The 12464-nt window shown below is 44.1% G+C and overlaps 1 protein-coding gene across 4 annotated transcripts in view; it reads left to right on the forward strand.

The window, feature by feature from the left end:
* The window catches only part of PRUNE2 (prune homolog 2 with BCH domain), a 488633-nt gene that overhangs the window by 163082 nt on the left and 313087 nt on the right, over positions 1-12464 (forward strand). For all 4 annotated transcript variants that reach the window (XM_077249022.1, XM_077249023.1, XM_077249020.1 and 1 more), the window contains exon 6: positions 4022-4116. In XM_077249022.1, the coding sequence (XP_077105137.1) occupies positions 4022-4116 (95 nt within the window). The remainder of the gene's footprint in view (positions 1-4021; positions 4117-12464) is intronic.

Consider the following 12464-nt stretch of genomic DNA (forward strand, 5'->3'; position numbering starts at 1 on the left):
CTGGTGTTGTCCTCAACTGTATAAAGCTGAGCTTCTGTCTTTAGGCTTTCGGCCTATCAGTATCAGATATTAAACTGCATTTGGCCTTCAACTTTGGTTACGGCCTACTAACGGTGTCTGCCGCTCCCTGGTGTTGTCCTCAACTGTATAAAGCTGAGCTTCAACCTTCTGGCTCTCATTAAGTGCTTTTTTTAAAAAAATTGGTGGTTGGGGCCTACTAACGGTGTCTGCCGCTCCCTGGTGTTGTCCTCAACTGAATAAATCTGAGCTTCAACCTTCTGGCTCTCATTAAGTGCTTTTTTAAAACAAATTGGTGGTTGGGGCCTAATAACTCTATTTGCCGCTCCCTGGTGTTGTCCTCCTCCTGAGTGTTCTCCTCCTCCTTGGTGTTCTCCTCCAGGTTGCCTTGTCTGAGCTTCAACCTTCTGGCTCTCATTAAGTGCTTTTTTTAAAAAAATTGGTGGTTGGGGCCTAATAACTAGTGTTGAGCATTCCGATACCGCAAGTATCGGGTATCGGCCGATATTTGCTGTATCGGAATTCCGATACCGAGATCCGATACTTTTGTGGTATCGGTATCGGTATCGAAACAACATTAATGTAAAAATGTGTAAAAGAGAGAATTAAAATAAAAAATATTGCTATACTCACCTCTCCGACGCAGCCTGCACCTTACGGAGGGAAGCGTCAGCGTTCTTTGTTTAAAATTTGCGCTTTTCTTTCCTTACGTGAAGTCCCGGCTTTGTGATTGGTTGCGTCGCAGTCACATGGGCGACGCAACCAATCACAGCAAGCCGTGACGTAATTTCAGGTCCTTAAGGATTTTAAAATTACGTCCCGGCTTTGTGATTGGTTGCGTCGCAGTCACATGGGCGACGCAACCAATCACAAGCCGTGACGTCACGGGAGGCTGGACACGCGCGCATTTTAAAATGCGCGCTTGTCCAGCCTCCCGTGACGTCCCGGCTTGTGATTGGTTGCTTCGCGATCAACCAATCACAAGCCGGGAGGCTGGACACGCGCGCATTTTAAAATGCGCGCTTGTCCAGCCTCCCGTGACGTCCCGGCTTGTGATTGGTTGACCGCGAAGCAACCAATCACAAGCCGGAACGTCACGGGAGGTTGGACAAGCGCGCATTTTAAAATGCGCGCGTGTCCAGCCTCCCGGCTTGTGATTGGTTGACCGCGAAGCAACCAATCACAAGCCGGGACGTCACGGGAGGTTGGACAAGCGCGCATTTTAAAATGCGCGCGTGTCCAGCCTCCCGGCTTGTGATTGGTTGACCGCGACGCAACCAATCACAAGCCGGGACGTCACGGGAGGTTGGACAAGCGCGCATTTTAAAATGCGCGCGTGTCCAGCCTCCCGGCTTGTGATTGGTTGACCGCGAAGCAACCAATCACAAGCCGGAACGTCACGGGAGGTTGGACAAGCGCGCATTTTAAAATGCGCGCGTGTCCAGCCTCCCGGCTTGTGATTGGTTGCTTCGCGGTCAACCAATCACAAGCCGGGAGGCTGGACACGCGCGCATTTTAAAATGCGCGCTTGTCCAACCTCCCGTGACGTTCCGGCTTGTGATTGGTTGCTTCGCGGTCAACCAATCACAAGCCGGGAGGCTGGACACGCGCGCATTTTAAAATGCGCGCTTGTCCAACCTCCCGTGACGTCCCGGCTTGTGATTGGTTGCGTCGCGGTCAACCAATCACAAGCCGGGACGTCACGGGAGGTTGGACAAGCGCGCATTTTAAAATGCGCGCGTGTCCAGCCTCCCGGCTTGTGATTGGTTGACCGCGAAGCAACCAATCACAAGCCGGGACGTCACGGGAGGTTGGACAAGCGCGCATTTTAAAATGCGCGCGTGTCCAGCCTCCCGGCTTGTGATTGGTTGACCGCGACGCAACCAATCACAAAGCCGGGACGTAATTTTAAAATCCTGAAGGACCTGAAATTACGTCACGGCTTGCTGTGATTGGTTGCGTCGCCCATGTGACTGCGACGCAACCAATCACAACGCCGGAACGTAATTTTAAAATCCTGAAGGACCTGAAATTACGTCACGGCTTGCTGTGATTGGTTGCGTCCCGGCCACATGGGCGGCACGCGACCAATCACAAGCCGGGACTTCACGTAAAGGAAAGAAAAGCGCGAATTTTAAACAAAGAACGCTGCCGCTTCCCTCGGTAAGGTGCAGGCTGCGTCGGAGAGGTGAGTATAGCAATATTTTTTATTTTAATTCTTTCTTTTACACATTAATATGGTTCCCAGGGCCTGAAGGAGAGTTTCCTCTCCTTCAGACCCTGGGAACCATCAGGGATACCGTCCGATACATGAGTCCCATTGACTTGTATTGGTATCGGGTATCGGTATCGGATTGGATCCGATACTTTGCCGGTATCGGCCGATACTTTCCGATACCGATACTTTCAAGTATCGGACGGTATCGCTCAACACTACTAATAACTCTATTTGCCGCTCCCTGGTGTTGTCCTCCTCCTGAGTGTTCTCCTCCTCTTTGGTGTTCTCCTCCAGTTTGCCTTGTCTGAGCTTCAACCTTCTGGCTCTCATTAAGTGCTTTTTTAACAAAAAATTGGTGGTTACGGCCTACTAACGGTGTCTGCCGCTCCATGGTGTTGTCCTCCACTGTATAAAGCTGAGCTTCAGTCTTTAGGCTTTTGGCCTATAGTAGCAGATATTAAACTGCATTTGGCCTACTAGTGTGGTTGGGCCCTTAAAACAGTGTCTGCTGCTCCTGGGTTTGCTACTCCACTGAACAAAGCAATGCCGCCTGTTTAGTCCTGTTACCAATTTTGAACTGCATTTAGCCTACTTTATTCTTTGGCCCTATATCTGTGTTTCCTCCTCATCCTGCCCATTGCCCAGCCACTGCTAGATGAGTCTGCTGGTACATTGACCTAGACCACTACATTCCCCTTGCACTCTACACAGCCAGTATCTGACCCTGCTGAAAGTAAGGTTCCCCTTCCCGCATGTTATACCACCTTACACAGGGACAAAGAGGAAGGTGCAGATGAAAGTGCAGGTTCCTTCATCAGGTGGGGGGGCATACTCGTTGGCGATGTCACTGGCACAGGGCCCCTCAGAGTACGCAAAAGTGTCGCTGCTGGTGGGAGGCGCCCCCGCCGTGCAAACACACCGCTGTACTTTGAGGGGCCCTGTGCCAGTGCCAATGCCAACGAGTGGGCCCCCCCTGCTTGCTTAGGATCACAGCACTTGCAAACTTGACATACTTACCTCTCCCTGCTCCACCGCCGTGACGTAGTCCACGTTTCCTGGGCCCACTAAAACCTTGAACCAGCCCTACCCCCCCACAACTTTTGACAAATGACCCCCAATTTCCAATGCCCAACTATTATTATAAAGTTAATTAAGATTGACAGCTTCAGAAACAAGAATGGATATTTTTGGCATTAAAATGGGCACTGTAGGTGTTTTCCTGGCCTCCACTCACTGCCGACTAAGCTTCCCCATTGATTGCATTGGGTTTCGTGTTTCGGTCGATCCCCGACTTTTAGCGATAATCGGCCGACTGCACTCGACTCGACTTTGGACAAAGTCGGGTTTCGCAAAACCCGACTCGATCTTAAAAAAATGAAAGTCGCTCAACCCTATAGATTAGTAGTACAACTCCAGCACTGCCATGCAAAAATGTTGGAATTGTGCTTTAAGAGAGTACAAAGGCTGTTTAGAGCTCTCTTCAGAGTAATAGCGGGTACTTCAAGAAATCCAACTTTTAACACATTTTAGGGGTTTTTTTTTCATGTGTTTCTTTACTCCTTGTTTCCATATGCCTTTGTTCTTGGTTTTGCTGCCTTCAGTCTGAATCTGTAATGTGCAAATTCTAATAAGATAAATGAAAACCATTGCATGAACAGGTGAGTGCAAACTTTTGACCATACTATACCATATATATTTACAGTTGTATGACTTCAAGAAAACCGAATTTCACATTATCAATTATCATTTTTAACTTATTCTACTAATGAAATTTATCATGGACAGGTCCAAGTGTAGAAGATATCCTACTCAAAGAATTCAAAGAATTGTCAGATGGTGACCTTAAAGTAGCTATTACAACTATGCACATGTCATTGGAGGTAAGAACAAATGTTTTATTTGTATTTTGTAACACTCAAACACATGTACATTTAGTTACATTTCTATACTTTTATCTATTACATACACATATATATATATAAAAGCACTGTATCTAACTAGTGGTTTGTTTTCAAAGACTCGTTCGTAATTCCCATAATTTCTTTTGACACTCAGGCTGCTCTTCCCAACAGATAACATATATTTATACTTTTATATATTTAATTTAAGGCTGCCCACAATACATAGACATCCATTATTAACCATACAGTAAAGAATGCTGAAGTAGCACTCATCATTTCTTTATTTATGGAATAAAAGCCACAATGCAGGAGATGCAGTAAGGTGACGGCCATTTTGTTCTAGTCATCTCTTCCTCTTTCCCGACACTGTCAGTAATAGATGCCCAAGAAAGTTGTGTCGCTTCATGCTGTCTGTTTGGGACCGCCACTATTATCCCTTTGAAAATGAACAGTGTCAAGGAGTAGGACTGAAGAATGTAGTTGTAGCGGGTAAAGATGTGCCAGGCCCTGACGGTAAAATTTCAGTACCAATCACCCAAGTGCCAATGGTCACTCCCCTTACCTAACTGTACTGGGTTATATAAAAGACCTTAAAGAAGTTGTTCAATAGTTGGACAACTCCTTCTCATACCCCACGCTTGGCACCGGTAAAATAAAAAAAGCCTATACTCCCCTCCCATGTCGGCGCCGTTCCCATGCTGTTGGCACTCGCTCTCCTTGGGGCTTCCATGCTGTTGTGACACGTGACCACGGCGCCCAATCATTGCTGGTGTCACTGTCCCAGCCTCCTGTCGAATTGAACGTGAAGAGGAAGTCAGATCAGCTGCAGCCCGGACTTCCTCTTCATGTTTGATTTGTCTGCAGGCGGAGACAGAGACGTCAGTGCTGATTGGGCGCCGGGCTCATGTGTCACAGCAACCGCACAAGAGCTCCAGGGCCGCGAATGCTGACATTTAGATGAAGAAAGTGTTGTCCAAGTAGTGCACTTCCAACACAGGTCGCCATCCTTTAAGTTGGATGGCAACCTGAGCGACACTTTCTGTTGTTGTCTCTTCCAGATTTGTATGGTGTATTTAATATTAATTTGTTATTTTGAAGATGTTTTCCAGCGATTCTCTCACTGTTTTGGTCAATTTTGTATTAATTATGAGGAAAATTGTAAGGCGATTACATGTCTTATTGGTGGGGAACCGGTGTTTATTAGGTGTCTTTTCCCAATTTATGAAGGTACATCCATTTTTATTCATTACATTTATACAAATTTAAACGAAAACTTATGGACAATCTTTTATTGTGCTTTCTCTCATTACATCTTATTGTGAAAATAACTGCAATGTCCTTAAAATACACGTTCAGTTTTATGATGCGGTTTTTGCCATAGTAGTGTAACAAAATCTGTCAATTTATATGAAGGCAATTAATTACTGACTTCTAAGTGACACTTTTGGATTGGCATATAATTACAGTGATTAGTCAGTATAATGACGTTTATGTAACATTATTGTGTCACGTGACCACTGCAGTGGTCGTTGATCAGATCCTGCCTTTTATATTTCATTAGAAACAGATTTTACTGTATTCCCATTTCCATTTGGGAATTCCATTTTAGAAACAGATGAACAAAATTTGTGCACAAAACAAATCCATTGCATAACTGATACAAACAGAAGCAGATGGATTCCACTGATTATTATGGGGTCTGTTTCTTTTTGATTTGGTGTCAGTTGCCTTCACTCTATGTGCCTGCAGACATCTGAATCATTGTATTACACCACATGTTGTCAGTATTGCCGCTTATAGCAAGTGGTCACGTGCCCATCAGTATGAGATTGGCATTCTTCCAGCCACATTCTGACTAGACATGGTTAACCTTTCTCAATACAAGTGAATTGAGAAAGAACGAGCACATCTAGTTGGAACGTGGCCAGAAGTTTGCAAATCGCATACTGGAGGGCACATGACTTTCCGCTCTCAGCAGCAATACTTGACAGTAATAAAAACACCAAGAAAAAGGCAGAGATGCTTCCCTGCCCAGGCCTCAAAATAAATGCACTATCAGGGTGCAGTGAACCCTATTAAAGATGGCGGCTACACAGTTGCAGTAATACTGATGAGACAGCCAGCCTGCAATCAGGGAGTGGCCGTTTGAAAACCCAAAAACATCTTTGCACCTTCACCATATTTGACCAATATTTCACCAATTTTATTATGATATTTCATGTATAAGTGTTAATGATGTGCAAGATGAATTGCAATAGGTACTTTTAATGATAGACTGTGTTGTGCCAGACAGTAGGGCAAGATAGAGTTAATGTTTGCCTTATAATATTTTGCACTGTACTGTGAGGAAGTTGTGTTCTGCCCAGCAACAGACAGTAAATAGGGACAGTTAGAGTTAATAGTTGGGACTAACCCAGAGAGGGAAGGGTTATGTAGCAGGACAGAGAGAGTTTCCTGTCAGGACTGTCGACAGGGCCTAGATTACAACTAGAGCAGACGTTTGGTCTGAGTGCTCAGCAAGGCTGCGTGCAGTGGGTGTTCTGCAGCAAGAGAGAAAGTAGATCGGGACAGAGATAGTGTGATCCTGAGGTATTGACTGAGACAAGAAAAGTGAAACGATGTTAGTAACATAGTTATTAAGGTTGAAGGAAGACTGTAAGTCCATCTAGTTCAACCCATAGCCTAACCTAACATGCCCTATGATGTTGATCCAGAGGAAGGCAAAAAAACCCGTGTGGCAAAGAGTAAGCTCCACATTGGGGAAAAAAATTCCTTCTTGACTCCACATACAGTAATCAGACTAGTTCCCTGGATCAACACCCTATCAAGGAATCTAGTGTATATACCCTGTAACATTATACTTTTCCAGAAAGGTATCCCCTCTTAAATTTAAGTAATGAATCACTCCTTACAACCTCATACGGCAGAGAGTTCCATAGTCTCACTGCTCTTACAGTAAAGAATCCGCGTCTGTTATTATGCTTAAACCTTCTTTCCTCCAGACGTAGAGGATGCCCCCTTGTCCCTGTCTCAGGTCTATGATTAAAAAGATCATCAGAAAGGTCTTTGTACTGTCCCCTCATATATTTATATATTAACATAAGATCACCCCTTAGCCTTCGTTTTTCCAAACTAAATAGCCGCAAGTGTAATAACCTATCTTGGTATTGCAGACCCCCCAATCCTCTAACAACCTTGGTCGCTCTTCTCTGCACCTGCTCTAGTTCAGCTATTTCTTTCTTATACACCGGAGACCAGAACTGTGCACAGTATTCTAAGTGTGGTCGAACTAGTGACTTGTATAGAGGTAAAATTATGTTCTCCTCATGAGTATCTATGCCTCTTTTAATGCATCCCATTATTTTATTTGCCTTTGTAGCAGCTGTCTGACACTGGCCACTGAATATGAGTTTGTCATCCACCCATACTCCCAGGTCTTTTTCATTGACGGTTTTGCCCAGTGTTTTAGAATTAAGCACATAGTTATACATCTTATTACTTCTACCCAAGTGCATGACCTTACATTTATCCCCATTAAAGCTCATTTGCCATTTATCAGCCCAAGCTTCTAGTTTACATAAATCATCCTGTAATATAAAATTGTCCTCCTCTGTATTGATTACCCTGCAGAGTTTAGTGTCATCTGCAAATATTGAAATTCCACTCTGTATGCCCCCTACAAGATCATTAATAAATATGTTAAAAAGAAGAGGGCCCAATACTGACCCCTGTGGTACCCCACTGCTAACCAGGACCCAGTTCGAGTGTGCTCCATTAATAACCACCCTTTGTTTCCTATCCCTGAGCCAGCTCTTAACCCACTTACACATATTTTCCCCTATCCCCATTATTCTCATTTTATGTATCAACCTTTTGTGTGGCACCGTATCAAAAGCATTTGAAAAGTCCATATACACTACGTCCACTGAGTTCCCTTGGTCCAGTCCGGAACTTACCTCTTCATAGAAATTGATCAGATTAGTCTGACAGGAACGGTCCCTAGTAAACCCATGCTGATGGGTCATGAGGTTATTCCTCTTCAGATACTCCAGCATAGCATCCCTTAGAATGCCCTCCAGGATTTTACCCACAGTAGAGGTTAAGCTTACTGGCCTATAATTTCCGAGTTCAGTTTTTGTCCCCTTTTTGAATATTGGCACCATATTTGCTATACGCCAGTCCTGTGGTACAGACCCTGTTATTATGGAGTCTTTAACCCCTTCGCGACATGCGCCGTACTAGTACTGCGCTGCCGGCACTGCATTTGTGCCAGCCGCAGTACTAGTACGGCACATCAATCACCGCGGTCTCGCGCTGAGCGCCGCGGTCATCGGGTGCGGGTGTCAGCTGTATATGACAGCTGACACCCGGCAGCAATGCCCACGATCGGCGCTATCGCCGATCACGGGCGTTTAACCCCTCTGATGCCGCTGTCAATAGTGACAGCGGCATAGAGGGGGATCGCGCAGGGACGGGGGCTCCCTGCGCTCTCCCACCGGAGCAACGCGATGAGATCGTGCTGCTCCGGTGACCTGGAAGGAGTCCCCGGATCCAAGATGGCCGCGGGACTCCTTCCGGGTCATGAGATGACCTAGCTTGCCGGCGCCTGCTGAGAGTTCCTAATAGCAGGCGCCGGCAAGCCTCTGCCCTTGCCTGTCACATCGGTGATCTGACAGAGTGCTGTGCACACTGTCAGATCACCCATCTGTGATGACCCCCCCTGGGAAAAAGTAAAAAAGTAAAAAAAAAAATGTCCACATGTGTAAAAAAAAAGAAAGAAAAAAATTATAAATAAAAAAAAAAAAAAAAAAATATTCCCATAAATACATTTCTTTATCTAAATAAAAAAAAAAATCACACAATAAAAGTACACATATTTAGTATCGCCGCGTCCGTAACGACCCCACCTATAAAACCATATCACTAGTTAACCCCTTCAGTGAACACCGTAAAAAAAAAAAAAAAAAACGAGGCAAAAAACAACGCTTTATTCTCATACCGCCAAACAAAAAGTGGAATAACACGCGATCAAAAAGACGGATATAAATAACCATGGTACCGCTGAAAATGTCATCTTGTCCCGCAAAAAAAAAGCCGCCATACAGCATCATCAGCAGAAAAATAAAAAAGTTATAGCTCTCAGAATAAAGCGATGCAAAAACAATTATTTTTTTATATAAAATAGTTTTTATTGTGTAAAAGCGCCAAAACATAAAAAAATTACATAAATGAGGTATCGCTGTAATCGTACTGACCTGAAAATAAAACTGCTTTATCAATTTTACCACACGTGGAATGGTATAAACGCCCCCCCTAAAAGAATTTCAGGAATTGTTGGTTTTTGTTCATTCCGCCTCCCAAAAATTGGAATAAAAAGCTATCAAAAAATGTCATGTGCCCAAAAATGGTACCAATAAAAACGACAACTCGTCCCGCAAAAAACAAGATCTCACATGACTCTGTGGGCCAAAATATGGATAAATTATAGCTCTCAAAATGTGGTGATGCAAAAACTTTTTTTTGCAATAAAAAGCGTCTTTTAGAGTGTGATGGCTGCCAACCATAAAAATCCGCCCAAAAAACGCTATAAAAGTAAATCAAATCCCCCTTCATCACCCCCTTAGTTAGGGAAAAATAATAAAATTTTAAAAAATATATTTATTTCCATTTTCCCGTTAGGCTACTTTCACACTAGCGTCGGTACAGCGTCGACATACCGACGCATACTGTGCAAGCGCCGCACAACGGGGGCAGCGGATGCTGTTTTTCCACGCATCCGCTGCCCCATTGTGAGGTGCGGGCAGGTGGGGGCGGAGTTCCAGCCGCGCATGCGCGGTCGGAAATGGTGGACCGTCGGCACAAAAAAAGTTACATGTAACGTTTTTTGCTGCCGGCGGTCCGCCACAACACGATGCAACCGTCGCACGACGGTTGCGACGTGTGTCAATACGTCGCAATGCGTCGCTAATGTTAGTCTATGGGGAAAAAACGCATCCTGCAGATGACTTTGCAGGATGCGTTTTTTCGCCAAAACGACGCTTTGCAACGTATGCAAAAAAACGCTAATGTGAAAGTAGCGCTAGGGTTAGCACTAGGGTTAGGGCTAGGGTTAGGGTTGGGGTTAGGGCTAGGGTTAGGGCTGGGGTTAGGGTTGGGGTTAGGGTTTCAGTTAGAATTGGGGAGTTTTCACTGTTTAGGCACATCAGGGGCTCTCCAAACGCGACATGGTGTCCGATCTCAATTCCAGCCAATTCTGCTTTGAAAAACTAAAACAGTGCTCCTTCCCTTCCGAGTTCTTCTGTGCGCCCAAACAGTGGTTCCCCCCAACATATGGGGTATCAGTGTTCTCAGGACAAGTTGGACAACAACTTTTGGGGTCCAATTTGTCCTGTTACCCTTAGGAAAATAAAAACGTGGGGGCTAAAATATCAGTTTCGTGGAAAAAAAAAATTTATTTTCACGGCGCTGCGTGATAAACTGTAGTGAAACACTTGTTGGTTCAAAGTTCTCACAACACATCTAGATAAGTTCCGTGGGGGGTCTAGTTTCCAATATGGGGTCACTTGTGGGGGGTTTCTACTGTTTAGGTACATCAGGGGCCCTGCAAATGCAACATGACACCTGCAAACCAATCCATCTAAGTCTGCATTTCAAACGGCGCTCCTTCCCTTCGGAGCTCTGCCGTGCGCCCAAACAGTGGTTCCCCCCATTGTATGGGGTATCAGCGTACTCAGGACAAATTGGACAATAACTTTTATGGTCCAATTTCTCCTGTTACCCTTGGGGAAAAAAAAATTGCGGGCTAAAACATCATTTTGTGGAAAGAAAAAATTATTTTTTAATTTTCACAGCGCTACATTCTAAACTTTAGTGAAACAATTGGGGGTTAAAAGTGCTCACCACACATCTAGGTAAGTTCCTTAGGGGGTCTTCTTTCCAAAATGGTGTCACTTGTGGGGGTTTCCACTGTTTAGACACGTCAGGGGCTCTCCAAACACGACATGGGTTCCGATCTCAATTCCAGCCAATTTTGCATTGAAAAGTCAAATGGCGCTCCTTCCCTTCCGCGCTCTGCCATGCGCTCAAACAGTGGTTTATCCCCATATATGAAGTATCAGCGTACTCAGGACAAATTGCACAACAGCTTTTGGGGTCCAATTTATCCTGTTACCCTTGGGAAAATAAAAAATTTGGGGCAAAAAGATCATTTTTTGTGAAAATTAATATGAATTTTTTTTTACGGCTCTACATTATAAACTTCTGTGAAGCACTTGGAGGTTCAAAGTGCTCACCACACATCTAGATTAGTTCCTTAGAGGGTCTACTTTCCAAAATGGTGCTACTTGTGGGGGTTTCCACTGTTTAGGCACATCAGGGGCTCTCCAATCGCGACATGGGTTCCGATCTCAATTCCAGCAAATCTTGCATTGAAAAGTCAAATGGCGGTCCTTCCCTTCCGAGCTCTGCCATGTGCCCAATCAATGGTTTACCCCAACATGTGGGGTATCGGCGTACTCAGGACAAATTGTACAATGACTTTTTTGGTCCAATTTCTCCTGTTACCCTTGGTAAAATAAAACAAATTGGATCTGAAGTAAAAATTTTGTGAAAAAAAAGTTAAATGTTCAATTTTTTTTAAACATTCCAAAAATTCCTGTGAAGCACCTGAAGGGTTAATAAACTTTTTGAATGTGGTTTTGAGTACCTTGAGGGGTGTAGTTTTCAGAATGGTGTCACTTTTGGGCATTTTCTGTCATACAGACCCCTCAAAGTCACTTCAAGTGTGAGGTGGTCCGTAAAAAAAATGGTTTTGCAAATTTTGTTGCAAAAATGAGAAATCGCTGGTCAACTTTTAACCCTTATAACTCCCTAACAAAAAAAAATAATGTTTTCAAAATTGTGCTGATGTAAAGCAGACATGTGGGAAATGTTGTTTATTAACTATATTATGAGATATAACTCTCTAATTTAAGGGCATAAAAACTAAAAGTTTGAAAATTGCTAAATTTTCATAATTTTCGACAAATTTTTGTTTTTTTCACAAATAAATGCAAGTCATATCGAAGAAGTTTTACCACTATCATGAAGTACAATATGTCACGAGAAAACAGTGTCAGAATCACCAGGATCCGTTGAAGCGTTTTAGAGTTATGACCTCATAAATTGACAGTGGTCAGAATTCTAAAAATTGGCCCTGTCACTTAGGTGAAAACAAGCTTCGGGGTGAAGGGGTTAAAGATTAAAAATAATGGTCTATCAATGACTGTACTTAATTCCTGCAGTACTCGGGGGTGTATCCCATCCGGGCCCGGAGATTTGTCAATTTT

The sequence above is a fragment of the Ranitomeya variabilis genome, chromosome 1 (assembly GCF_051348905.1).
Source record: "Ranitomeya variabilis isolate aRanVar5 chromosome 1, aRanVar5.hap1, whole genome shotgun sequence".
In the NCBI taxonomy this organism is placed as follows: domain Eukaryota; kingdom Metazoa; phylum Chordata; class Amphibia; order Anura; family Dendrobatidae; genus Ranitomeya; species Ranitomeya variabilis.